At 43.3% G+C, this 13,296-nt stretch overlaps 1 protein-coding gene across 1 annotated transcript in view; it reads right to left on the minus strand.

Moving 5' to 3' along the window:
* The window catches only part of Eprs1 (glutamyl-prolyl-tRNA synthetase 1), a 62,476-nt gene extending 49,382 nt beyond the window's left edge, over nt 1-13,094 (minus strand). Inside the window, exons 1-6 of the mRNA XM_027418742.2 lie at nt 12,924-13,094; nt 9,086-9,170; nt 7,843-7,942; nt 6,402-6,558; nt 3,984-4,123; nt 2,706-2,800 (exon numbers count right to left, since the gene is read on the minus strand). Coding sequence (XP_027274543.1) covers nt 2,706-2,800; nt 3,984-4,123; nt 6,402-6,558; nt 7,843-7,942; nt 9,086-9,170; nt 12,924-12,969 — 623 coding nt within the window. The 5' untranslated portion in view covers nt 12,970-13,094. The remainder of the gene's footprint in view (nt 1-2,705; nt 2,801-3,983; nt 4,124-6,401; nt 6,559-7,842; nt 7,943-9,085; nt 9,171-12,923) is intronic.
* Nucleotides 13,095-13,296: the final 202 nt, after the last annotated feature.

Consider the following 13,296-nt stretch of genomic DNA (forward strand, 5'->3'; position numbering starts at 1 on the left):
CACACACGCACACACACAGAGATTTATGATACATACTTGGCAGTGATCTACATTACATTGTGCCATATCACACAGTGGGGGGGTAAATTTTAGTTACTAGGGCTCTAGAAACAGATGGCAGAGATTTAAGTTTGGCACACATGATTAACACATGGTGTGAGTCAAGTTTCTGGAACCATGCGTGAAACAGATAGTAACAGTGCCTTTGCTCAGAGTTTTGGATTTATAGGTTACTGTATGTGAAACATGTGATAGTGTCTGTACATAAGAGGTATCACACAAATGTGATGACACACACCTGCAATGCCAACACTTAGGAGACTGAAGCAGGAGGAATGTTACGAGTTCAAGACTAGCCTTGTCTACATGGTGAGTACCAACTTAGCCAGGGCACATACAGTAAAACCCTCTCTCAAAACACCAGAAAAGCGCCAGGAGTGTAGCTCAGTCAGTAGAGTGTTTGTCTAGCACGCATGAAGCCCTAGGCTTCGTTCTAGCACGGCTCAAAAGAGTGGCACATGAGCATAAACACACCACTCTAGAAGTGAGGCAGGAGAACCAGGAATCTGAGGTCACCCTCAGCAACACCGTTAAGTTCAAAAGCAGTCTGAGGGTGGCCTGTCATTCATGAGGGTTTGTCTCAAAAATAAAACATCAGACAAACAAACAAGAGGCAAAGAGGTAAGTCAAGCCTTCCATTTTCATGCATACAGAAAAGAATTCAAAGTTTTTTAACAGCAAATGTGCTCAAAAGCAAAAACGTTAAAAGACTGGATGCTGGGTTGCACTCCAGTTCCTCTACTGTATTAGAGCATGGCCTCTGAAATTATAAACACTCAAATATGAGAAACTTACTTTTTAATAAATGACAGTGGTGGAAAAAAAAGGATAAATGGCAAGTCATTAACACCAGTATTCAAAAGGACAACTGTGACCTCTCACAGTGCACAGTAACAAAATGCCAGGGATCTAAAATGTATGCGGAAACTGAACCTTTGTCAATTATCAATCCCTCATTGATCAAGTCTGTAGATTCTTTTAGTTACTATTTCTTTCATTTTTTTTTTCTTTTAAAAACTTATTTTTAAGAGCTAGAGATGGCTCATTGGTTAACACTTGCTGTTCTTGCAGAGGAACCAAGTTCAATTTTCAGCACCCACAATGCCTTGGGCACCTGCAGGCCCAGGTGAACACAAACAGACAAGCACATCCTTACACACACATATAATAAATAAAAAATTTTAAATATGAAATAAAATTTATGTTTGCGTATGTGGGTGTTTTGCCAGCAAGTATGTCTATGTCTAAGTGCCTAGAGCCTGCAGAGCCAGAAGAGGACATTAGCTCTCCTGGAACTGGAGTTCCAGTTAGTTGTGAGCTGCCACACAGGTGCTGGGAAGTGAACCTGGGTCCTCTGGCACAGCAGCACTGTTACCCACGGAGCCATCTCTGTAGGCGCTTTCATTTCCTTCTACCTGTTCACCATCTGAGTTGAAATGTGGACTTGTGGCTGCGGTAGAGGACTATGCCTGTAATCCCAGCACTCAGAAGCAAAACCAGGAGTTCAAAGCCAGGTTTGCTGCAGGGACTTTAGCTACACCAGACGTGGTCTCACTGTCACCTCACCATCCCAAGATGTAGAATTGCAAACTGCTATTAGTGACAAGACTGTGATTAAATAACTATTACACAGAAAGTGAAAGGAGAGTTGTGATATGCCAGTAGGGAAAGATTTGATTACAAACTGCAAGGTCTGAAATTAAATTCAGGAATACAAACATCTCACTTACAACAAAATGCTCTCCTAAGACTAAACTCCCGGCCGGGTGTTAATGGCGCACGCCTTTAATCCCAGCACTCGGGAGGCAGAGGCAGGCGGATCTCTGTGAGTTTGAGGTCAGCCTGGTCTTCAGAGTGAGTTCCAGGACAGCCTCCAAAGCTACACAGAGAAACCCTGTCTCGAAAAAAAGAGTAAACTCCCGAGTGAGGCTGCTATGGGAGATGCACTTGTGTATTAGTACCTCTGGAAGGATTCTATTACAAGCCTGTCTAGAGAACAGAATGACTGACAGACACTGAAGGCAGAGGAATCTACTCAGCCTGAGGGATGCAGGGCAGGACCTGTGGGCTCTTAGGAGTTAGTCAAGTACGATTTTCTGTATGTGTCAAGAGTTAATAAGTTTAGGAAACCTGCAAATTTATCAAAGTTAGTAGGTTTTCCAAAATTCCCCTACCTTTATTTTAGAAAAGTAAATGTTACTGTAACAGCTACTAAAAATATAAAGGACTGAGTAAGTATAGGTATGAATCCTTACTGAAAAAAGGCTGTAAAAATCTCAAAATACAAGCAAAACCTAAGCTTTACTACATATGGACACTTTCTTATTTATATTTAAAGTTTTTTATTTATGGGTATTTTCTTGTTTTTTAAATTCTAAAATAAAATTTAGATATTGTTTCTCCTACTGCCTTAAAGAACTAAAAGTACTACAAATTAACAAAGCTGTAAATAATTAAAACTACAAATTAACAAGGCTGTAAATAATTGAACTACAAATTAACAAAGCTGTAAATAATTCAGCCCAGGTTTTTAGGTTTACTCCCCCTTAACCCATATCCTCTGGATGAACACAGCAATTGAAGTCCTTAGGGCTGCAGAACTTCTCCACTAAGCGTTTGGCTGCAAGCAGGTGGCATTTCCTTACCCACTGGCCTCTGGAGGGAATCTGACTGTCACCTTCCCCATCTCTGCACCTGGAAGCTCAACGAATTTGCCAACATCCTGTTTTTTGTCTGGTACCTAAAACACAAAAAATACACAGCAAAGTTACATGGCTAAATGTTTATGAATACATTCATTTACAAATTCTGGTCATAAGCAGAATGATGACTAGAACATCTTTACACTGTATTTACAGAATCAAACTCTAGTGAGGAAGCTGAATAAAAGCAAGCATCAGCTAGTGGAGACATTATATATATATATAAGGCAGTGTATATACACACACACACACATATATATATATATAAGGCAGTGTATATACACACACACACACACAATATATATATATATATATATATATATATATATATATATGGCAGTGTATATACACACACACACACACAATATATATATATATATAAGGCAGTGTATATACACACACACACACACACACATATAAAGCTTTCTATATGTATACAATCATACATATACATATATATAATTTTATTTCAGCGGAGACATTTAAAGGTAGGAAGGTGACCTCTGCTGCTGTACTGGTTGTGGCATCCTACAGAATTCACAGAGAGACTCTTCAAAACCTAGACTCAATTCAATGGCTCAACATCAGTGAAGATTCAAGATGAAGGAGTAAGTACAAGTTAAACACGTGACCAGGGACATCACTTAATAGCGGGACAAATACCCAGCACCAAAAACCAATACATAAAACGTGATTTTCATTATACAGAAGAGCATGCATCACCGGGGACATGATCTTTTTTTTTTTTTTAAGATTTTATTTATTTATTTATTTTGTATACAGTCTTCTGCCTGCATGCAGGCAGACGGCACCAGATCTCATTCAAGGCAGTTGTGAGCCACCATGTGGTTGCTGGGAATTGAACTCAGGACCTCTGGAAGAACATCAGTGCTCTTAACCGCTGAGCCATCTCTCCAGCCCAGACATGATCTTATAAAGTTCAGGGTTTTATGTAGTTGAGCAAATAAAGGTATACAAAGACTTAACAAAATATAGAGACTCAGTTAGACTGAAACATCAGGATAAAAAGAAAAAAATTAGAGACTGTGCAATGGCTCAGCCGGTAAAAGCACCTGCTACCAGCTCGAAGATATGAGGTGGGTCCCTGGGACCCACAGGTGGAGACCTGACCTCCACGAATGCCATAGCTCATATGCACCTATAAACACAAATACATAAAATGAACACACACACACAAAAAAAAACTGAACACTTGCTTACCACTCTAGCTTTGTTTTCTGAAACATCCCATTTGGTACCGACTGAGCGGAAGGCCTGCTGGGCTTCAAGAAAGCCAAACCAGCGTTTAACGTGGACCAGAGTTTTGTTCTGCTCCAGCTGTTCCTGCCATGCAGCATTTCCTAATAGTGAACATAATTTTTTAAATCTTTACTAAATTGGCAAAGTCTAAAGCAGAGTTCCCATTGTAGTTTACTTATGTGAATGAGATTAGCTTACAGCTGTGTGTCCGCAATGGAACCCTTAGTTTAGTATATTTTGTAGAAATCACAAAACAAATACTTTTTAGGTCAAGGATATGTGTGGTGGTGCACGCCTCCCATCCCAGCACTCAGGAGCCTGAGACAGAAGGGTGGGTCCCAGCCACCGGTTGGGCTACCTAGTTCTACTTAGAAATGGAACAAACACCCAAAACACGTTACAGGGGATTAACTCAAGTTCTCTAAGACTGGATCCTGTCCTCCTTCCATCACATCACAAGCCCTGTGAAGTCCAATGTCAATTCACAGTACATCAACTGGTGAGAACAGTACAAGCAAGGTCACCAAGAGCAGTTAATTTCTGCATCAGCATCAGTGCAGAAACAGGGGTCACCTCTCCCTCCTTTGAAACCCTGTTACTGTACAGAGCCACTGTTAGCCCCATTTCAACTACACACAATGATGTTCAGAGTTTGCCGTAAATTCCTAATCCTGTCAGCCAATTCATGCACCTCAAGCTTTTAATAGGTCCAAAGCTTCCACAAAACAGGCCATCTACCTCCATCATCTTGAGTCATCTTCAGTGATCCATGTTTTATCATATAGTGTATACCTGAAAGAATACAGCTCTCTACACAACCACCATATCAGATATAAGCTACACTGTAGGGAGACATCATAGCCATGCATCATCCTAAGGCCTGGCTACAGGTGTGCCTGACCATGCCCATCAGGGTGTGCTCAAGGTGATGTCAGGGTGACATGGGAGAGGTTTAAAGGGACAGATAAGGCACATGGAGCTCTCTCGCCTTGCTGCTTTGGCACACTCTGGCTTGCTGTTGGCTGGCATTTATCTATTAAAAGTGATCCTAACCTTACGGATTTCATATAAGTTATTCACCGTTTTACTACACAGTCAAAATTGCTTCTTGGGGGGAGGGGTGCTCAAGACAGGGTTTCTCTGTGTAGTCCTGGCGATTCTGGAACTCACTACGTAGACTAGGCTGGCACCAAACCTGCTTCTGCCTCCTGAGTGCTGAGATTAAAGGCGTGCACCACCACTGCCCAATCAAGATTACATTTTTAAAGGCTGACTCTCATTTGGCCTCATGACTTCAGTGATCTCAAGTCATGAGAACCTAACAGCTTCGCTGTGAAATTACTGCTGTATTTGCCTCCATGAAATCTGGAGTGCATGACTAGGTGAAGTTTCAACCTCTTCCAGCTGCCTGAGCATCCTTGTTAGACTACTGGGTTCTGTAGAGTTCTCACGTTTTCAGTGTGTTGTATATATTTAATCCTGACCATGGTAAAAATACTACAGCTATGAATTATGTCAAAACATTTCAAACTATAATTTTTAAGTACAGATTTCATATATTATACCTCATGAAGTTTTTCTTGTTTTGTTTTTCAAGTCAACTGTTTCCCAGGTTGGTTAGAACATCATCACATCTGTTGCAAATTGATTATACAAGAGGAAAAAAGGGACCCACCAAAAGAATAACACTCCAAATACCTGACTAATTTGCCCCTCACATTCCTACTGAACACAAAGATTTTCCAAGCTGGAAACAAGTACTGGGAATGAGTTAGTCGCTAAGGTTGGAGTACTAAGTAGGATGAGGGTCTCTTTAGTAGGAATGACAAGAGCTCCAAAGGCAAGAGAAGTCAAGAAAAGAGATGCTTCCAGGACCAACAAAGGATACTAAATTTCTGTGACCAGGACCAAGAAAGCCAGATTAACTACCCTCAGTAAGGAGGCCCTCAGTTACTACCTACACACATATACATAGAGGCAGAAATATGTTTACTTTTAGCCTAGCAAAGAATTAAATGGCCAACAACAACAGAAACAATGTTGCATCCCTGTAGTCCCAGCCATTTGGCAGACTAAGGCAGGAAGGTCACTTGAGCCCAAGAGTTTGAGACTATCTCCATCTCAAAAGAAATCAACCTCCCCACCATGATCAAAATCAACAACACCCCACCCACCCAAAAGCCAGGTGTGGATGCACACTTTTAATCCCAGAACAAGAGAGGAAGAAGCAGGCAGATCTCTAGGTCAACTGGGTCTACAGAGTAAGTTCCAGGACCACAAGGGTTAGACAGTGAAACCCTGACTTGAAAAAAACTAAACAAAACATAACAAAATACAAAAACCCCAAGACCCCAGTATTTTAATAGTTATTGGTCATACCTTTTAGAGTGGCCCAAACACATAAATCTGCTAAGGTCAAGGAGTTTCCAACTAGGTATGTTCTCAAAGACAGGCAGTGGTTAAGCTCAGTAAGTGCAGAAGTCAGCGCAGCACACGATGACAGCTTTGTAGCACTGAACTCCAACCAGTGATCAATCTGTGAACACAGAAGAGAATGCAGCCCAGAGTTCAGGCTTCAAAACAAGATGAGCACAAAAGAATGCTGGGAAAGGGAGGCGCACTTTTAGCTTCCTCAGCTGGAACAAAACTTTCCTCACCCGAAATTGTACAATCTATCATTACACAGTTCAATTCTGGTTATCTGGGCTCTAACACCACCACTTAGGTAAATCCCATCTCTGTGGTTATTTTCCTATGATTTCTTTTTGGTTATCTCCCTCCCCCTCTTTTTCAGGTACATGGAGGGTCACATCAGGAAAGAACAAGAAAAATACTTGATAACTGACAGCTGTGGGGGACTAACTAATCTGAAGCTACCTAGACAGACAAATTAATGCAGCTGGGGAGATTTAAAAGTCAATCATTAAATCCATTTTCTGCCAGGCATGTTGGCACATGTCTGTAACCCAGCAGGGCAAGAGGATCAAGTCTGGACACCAGCCTGGGGTATACAGTGAGACCTTAGCCAAAACTCCTAAAAAAAAAAAAAAAAGACTTTATTTTTGAACTGTGTGACATTCTCAAAATTTAGGGTAGGACATACACAAGAGAAAAACCGCATCTACAGAATGGCACTGAAAGCTGCTCTGTTATTGCTGTAATTAACCATTAACTTAAGAAAGAAATGGGCTCCCAAATCGATGTGTGATCCTGGGTAATCTCTTAATTTTTCTGGCCCGCTGTCTTATCTGTAATATGAAAGGTGAATGGCATGAGCTAAACAGTAAAATCCAGCTATGAAATCCTAGGAAACCAGGAAAGTGAAGATAGTATAAATGACCCCAAAGTATAAATGACCCCAAAATATACTTAGTGTGGAGGGAGACAGTGAACTTTAAGAGGTGAAGTTTGTTCCTCTGTGGTTCTGGGGATCCCCCAAGGCCCTGTGCATGCCAACATAAGAAGTCTAACCCAAACCACACTTTTAGCTTATTGCTCTGAAAATAAATATGCGATGACACTAAGTGTGGTGGGACATAGCTGTCATACACTCAGGAGTCTGAGACAGGAGATTCACAGTTCTAGGCCAGCACAGGACATAGCAAGTTGACAGGCTAGCCTGGACTACATAGAAAGACTAGGTTTCTGTTTTAAAAAGCAAACCAACCGGAAACATTCTTTCCCTTGGACCTATGGTTAAGTATTGTTCAAACCCTTGTAAGGACTGTCACTTGTCAATGCATGGTAGGACAACACTGTTCCCAAACATCAGAAAGCACAAGACAAAACAAGCACAAGAAAATAAACATTCCTTGCTTACCTCAGTGTGTTCCATCAAGTTAGTACCGTACAACCCAGATGTAGTTGCAACTCTAGCCAAGTAGCGCAGTATTGAATTTATGTCAGTGAAGACCACATCCCTAGAATTTAAGCATTAAATAAACATCACAGTTGCTTCAGCAAGTTAGTCACAAAGAAATGTAAAAATGGAAACCCTAACATATTTACCATATTCTTTTTTCTACTGTGGTAGTTAGAATGTAATTGGCCCCCATAATCTCATAGAAAGTGGCACTATTAAGAGATGTGGCTTGTTGGAGGAACTGTGTCACTGTGAGGACAGGCTTTAAGGTCTCTTTTGCTCAAGCTTCCCTCACTGTGACACGGAGCTTACTTCATGTTGCTTATGAAATGTAGGAAATGTCTTCTCTAATAAATAAAATATGAAGTCTTTGGATAATCTCATCAACCCAAGGAAGAAAGAACTGTGGATTCTGACATCACGTTGACCAAATGAACAGCTGAAGAGCATCGCTGATGCAGCTCATTGACAGGACCAACTCAGATCTTTAGTCTCCTACTCAGAATTGCAAGGACTTCTGAGGGCCTCAGGGTCTAACCTGATGTTCATTCATTTGTTTGTTTCGTGGTGCTGGGGAGGGAACTAAGGGCCTCAAGCAAAATATGAACATATTTTTACCACTTAGCTGTTCATTTGGTAAACAAGATGTCAGAATCCACAGTTCTTTCTTCCTTGGGTTGATGAGATTATCCACAGACTTCATATTTTATTTATTAGAGAAGACATTTCCATTTATTTGGGAATGGGGTGGAGTGGGCAGGGGTGAGACAGGATCTCCCTCAATAACACAAGCTGACCTTGAGCTCTCAGTAGTTCTGCTACCACAGCCTGCCAAGAGCTGAGGCGGTGAGCATGAGCCTCCTATGGTGTTTTACTAGAACAGGGCAGTAGCGATGGCCTAACAGGAAAAGCTTTGTGGGTAACCCTGTTCCTAAATGATTCTTAAGACAACTCTTAAGCTTGATTTCAGCCAGTCCTCCTCCAGCCACCACCACCCAGCTATAAAGAATTATTTTTGTCAAACAGCTATGATAGGGCACACTCGCGTACATGTGCTTGGGGGCGCGCACGCGCGCACACACACAGGAAACATGTTTCTAGGAACAATCTACCTAATTAGCAAGTAAAATAAGCCCAGAAAATTCCGAGCTGCACATGTTTAAATGTGTTCAGAACTGAAAAGACATGAATAAGCACTTACTCCGAAACACGAAGAAGATTCTCTTTCCCTTCTTCCACAGAAACGCTGACATCACCCTTCACATGTTCCACTGCCAGCAGAGCGTCTAAAAATGACAGCACCAAAGATTTATTTCCCTTCAAAAACAAGGTAGTATTTATAACCCGAGTCACACACACAGCAATAAGGATGAATCAACAATCCAATATTAAGCCCCATAAGGTGTGATACCCCACTCCCACCCCTGCAGTGAAGCTGAAGCTTGGGTCTTAGAAAAGTAACAAATGGTTCAGCTCTCAAACTCTAAAACACCTTGTAACACTGTCTTTCAGCACCTCACACAGTGCGTGAACTCATCATCCTGTCCCCTCATTTAAGATGGAGCGCCAGCACAGATACTCCTTTCTATGTAAATACTCTGCTCCACTGGGAGCAGAGTTTACCAAAGAAAGATGGTTATCTTGCAAGGCTTGTTACATCAGAAAGCAAGTGCGCTTGTTTGTCTGTCTCACTCTCTAGTTATGTTGACTCTGGCTTGCACGCCAGTGCCCTGTTAAAACCTATGTTGAAATTTAGTTGCCCTGGTCACAGCATTAAGAGATGGGTCTTACAGAGTCAAGCACGATGCCTGTATTCCCAGCACCTGGAGGCTGAGGGAGGAACATCTGTTCAAGACAAGCCTGGGATGGATATATAGAAGATCATCTCTGAAACCTAAAGAACAAGACTGGAGATACAGCTCAGTAGTACAAGGCTTGCTGAGCAGGCTTGAGGCCCTGGGTTCAGTAACCTGGAAAGGGTTGGGAGGGGAGCTGAGCCTTCTAGGAAAGGACTAATACTGTGAGAGGGGGGTGTGTGCTACCTCCAGCATTCTCCCTCTTTCCTCAAGGACCTACAGCAGCAAGACCACCACTAAAACTGGTCCATTGGTTTTGGACTTTGCATCATCCAGAGCTGTGACCAAGTAAATTTCTGCCCATTATAAATTACCCTCCCTGTGGTACTGTCTTACAGTTGCACAAAGCAGACTAAGACAGCAAGGGATTTCTCAAAGGTAACATACACTTTCAGGGTAATCCTAGTAAATGAGATACATTTAGCATACGCATAATGGAATCCTGTCTCGCATATAAAAAGAATGAACTACTATTACAGGCAACACTATGAACCACAAAGCCCTGTCCTATGTATTAAAAGATAAAGATACACACACACACACACACACACACACACACACACACACACACACACACGGTATGAGTCACGATATACAAAATCCTAAAAGCAAAAATTAAAAAATCAGGTCACTGGCACTAGATGCCAGGAAGAATCTTCTGTAATGAAACATCTGGCATTATTGTTAGGGAGGTTTATATACCACATATGTCTGTACATATATACAACTGTATACTAAAACATACAATTAATATTGGTTAACTTAGATATATGCAAGTTCCAAGTCAACGAATCTTAAATAGAAAATTAAATATTTCACATATACTTTGTCATGAATTTAACATGAGGAAAATGATGATACATATAAAAGGAAATGCTGAGTTGGAAGGTCACCATTTGACCTTAATAGCCGAGTTCGGAAGGATGCATGAATGGAAGTATCCACGAAAAGAGAAAGGTTTGCATGGCTCCGGCTCCGAGTTCTCTCCATTAAAATGCCTTTGGTTGAAAGGAAAGCTCTACATCGGGGAAAACTGGCAGGCTGCATCTTAGGTGATCAAATTAGAATGGGAAAATTAAACTCACACACCAACTGATGGGCTGCATTGCAGAGCAATAGTTACACCACCCCTGTCCAGGATGGACAGCGTGAATCCAGCCACAGGAAACATCTGACAACCCAATAAGGGAAACATAAGAGGCCTGTCATCTTCAGAAGTCAAAGCTATTAAAACCAAGGGAAGGCTAGTAAATCATTCCACATTGAAAGAAACCGGACAAACGGGACATTAAGAGGCAAACAAAGCGTGGTCATTCCCAGTTGTGGGGTCCTACTGGAACAATTAGCTTCAAACAATAATGCTGTGCACTAAGCAGAAGAACTCTATCAATGCGTGGTTGCTGTATGTAGTTAGGTAGAGAGATGCAGTGCTTGTAGGAGATGCACACGAAGCCTCCTGGGTACAGAAGCATCCGATGCTGTATGCTCTTAGGTAGGATGGGAAAGTTCTGTTCTATGCGTGCATCTTCAAGTTTGAAAGTACTTTAACACACACAAAACCGACACAGCAAGGACATAAAAGCCTCACAATTTGGGGCTGGAGAATGGGTCAGTGGTTAAGAGCACTGGCTGCTCTTCCAGAGCAGGTTCAACTCCCATCACCCATATGGCAGCTCACAACTGTCTGTAACTCCAGTTCTAGGGACTCACTACCCTCACACAGACATACAGGCAGGCAAAACACCAATGCACATAAACATAAAAGTAAATAAACCCTTTTAAAAAATCCTTACAATAGAAATCTGGCTTTTCCTAAATATTTATTCTAATTTTATTGTTTAAAGATAAGATAATCTGATTTGAATGAGTTATAAAAATTTAAAATAAACAGAAAGGTGTGAGCAAAAAATAATATATATTCTCTAATTGGCCTAGAGTTCAAAATGAAAACAAAATTTAAGACTCTCTTCCAGAACACCAGCAGAATGTGGTTCTTCGTTCTAGGGACACAGGCCTAGTGGTTCTCCACAGTGATTTTCAAGGAAGTACTAGTTCACAAAAACAAAACAAACAGACAAACAACACTATGGCTTAGCTATGTGCTGAACACCTAAAATGTGAACCAACGTTCCTGCAGTCTCACTTAGTTCTGGCAACCAACACTGGATAGGTTTCCTCCTTCCTTACAGGATAAAACAAAACAAGGAACCTGTCAAGTTTCACCATAACCAACAGACAGGTTTGAACTGAGGATTCCAGGATTAATGATGAGGCCAACACTGTCTAGTGACACAAACCAAGAATCAAATCTCAAGACTCAAATATACTTTCAGAGCTTATGGATTATTGCTAGGTCAGTGTAAAGGGGCTGGAACTAACATGCTAAAATACTATCATTTTAAAACATTTCAAGTGGTTTACTACATTCTATTTTTAGGACTGGGGAATGTAGCTCAGCGGCAGAGCGCTTGCTTAAAATACGACGTGCCCTGAGCAACAATCCCAGGAGATTAACACATAAACAAATGTCTTTTCATTTCAACAGGCTCAGACCTCTGTCAAAGCTGAGCAGGTAAGACATTTATTTCATCAGCCCCCATATGGCCCAAGTGTATTTAAAGGGCTGGGCTTCTTAAAGTACTTCCGAGTCTACACCACACACATCGTGGTTACATGATTTCGTGCAATTTCCCAAAGTAAGGAAAAAGCAGACTTTCTAAAGTCCAGAGCGATGGCGCTGGCCCCTTGGAAGGATCGATTCGGAATTGATCGGGCCTCCACCACGGGCGCCCGCGGGGTGAGGAGAGAGCCCCGGGCCAGCATCAGTGCGCAGCCTTCCCACGGCTTCCCCTAATTACTGCCTGCAGCCAGAAGCGCACGCTGCCGCGGTTAAAGCTGCGAGTGCTGCGGCAGAGTCTGCCCTGGCCCCGCGCCTCCGCAGCGGACGGAAGGGGGGGCGAGAGAATTCCCATCTTCTCTGAGGGGCGGGGAAGGGACAGGGCCCAGATGAGAATCGGGACGCTGCGTGCAAAGGTCGTGACAGGCGGCGGGGTGTTTGGTTGCGCGGGGCTCGCTCGTCCTGTGCCTCCCTCAGCGGCCGCCCGGGCCCCGGCCCGGGCCCCGCACCCGAGGGCTGATGCAACCCGCGCACGGCGGCGGCGGCGGCGGGGACGCGACCCTTACCCAGCGGAGGGTCTCCGGCATTCACCGTGAGGCACAGCGCCGCCATCTCCCAGGGGCTGCGGGTCTACCGTCAGGCTGCCTTCCCGGCGCACGGAACCCGGGGCTCCTCCGGAAGCCAAGAGCTGCAACGTGGGCCCGCGACCCAAGCCACCGCAGCCTCCGCCCCGCCCCCAAGGCGGTGACCGCTGGCGTCACTGCGCGCGACGCTGACGCCACGAGCACGCGTCCGCCGGGGCCGCTTTCGCTCCGTCCCACTCCGCCGCCACGACGGCGGGGGTCGAGGCACGCCGCTTTGTGCGTCATCACAGCGCGCCCCCGCTCCGCTGAATCCTTCCTTCCGGCTCCCCGGCCCGGGAGCGAACCCCGGCGGCGG

This window comes from Cricetulus griseus, chromosome 5 (assembly GCF_003668045.3).
Source record: "Cricetulus griseus strain 17A/GY chromosome 5, alternate assembly CriGri-PICRH-1.0, whole genome shotgun sequence".
NCBI lineage: Eukaryota > Metazoa > Chordata > Mammalia > Rodentia > Cricetidae > Cricetulus > Cricetulus griseus.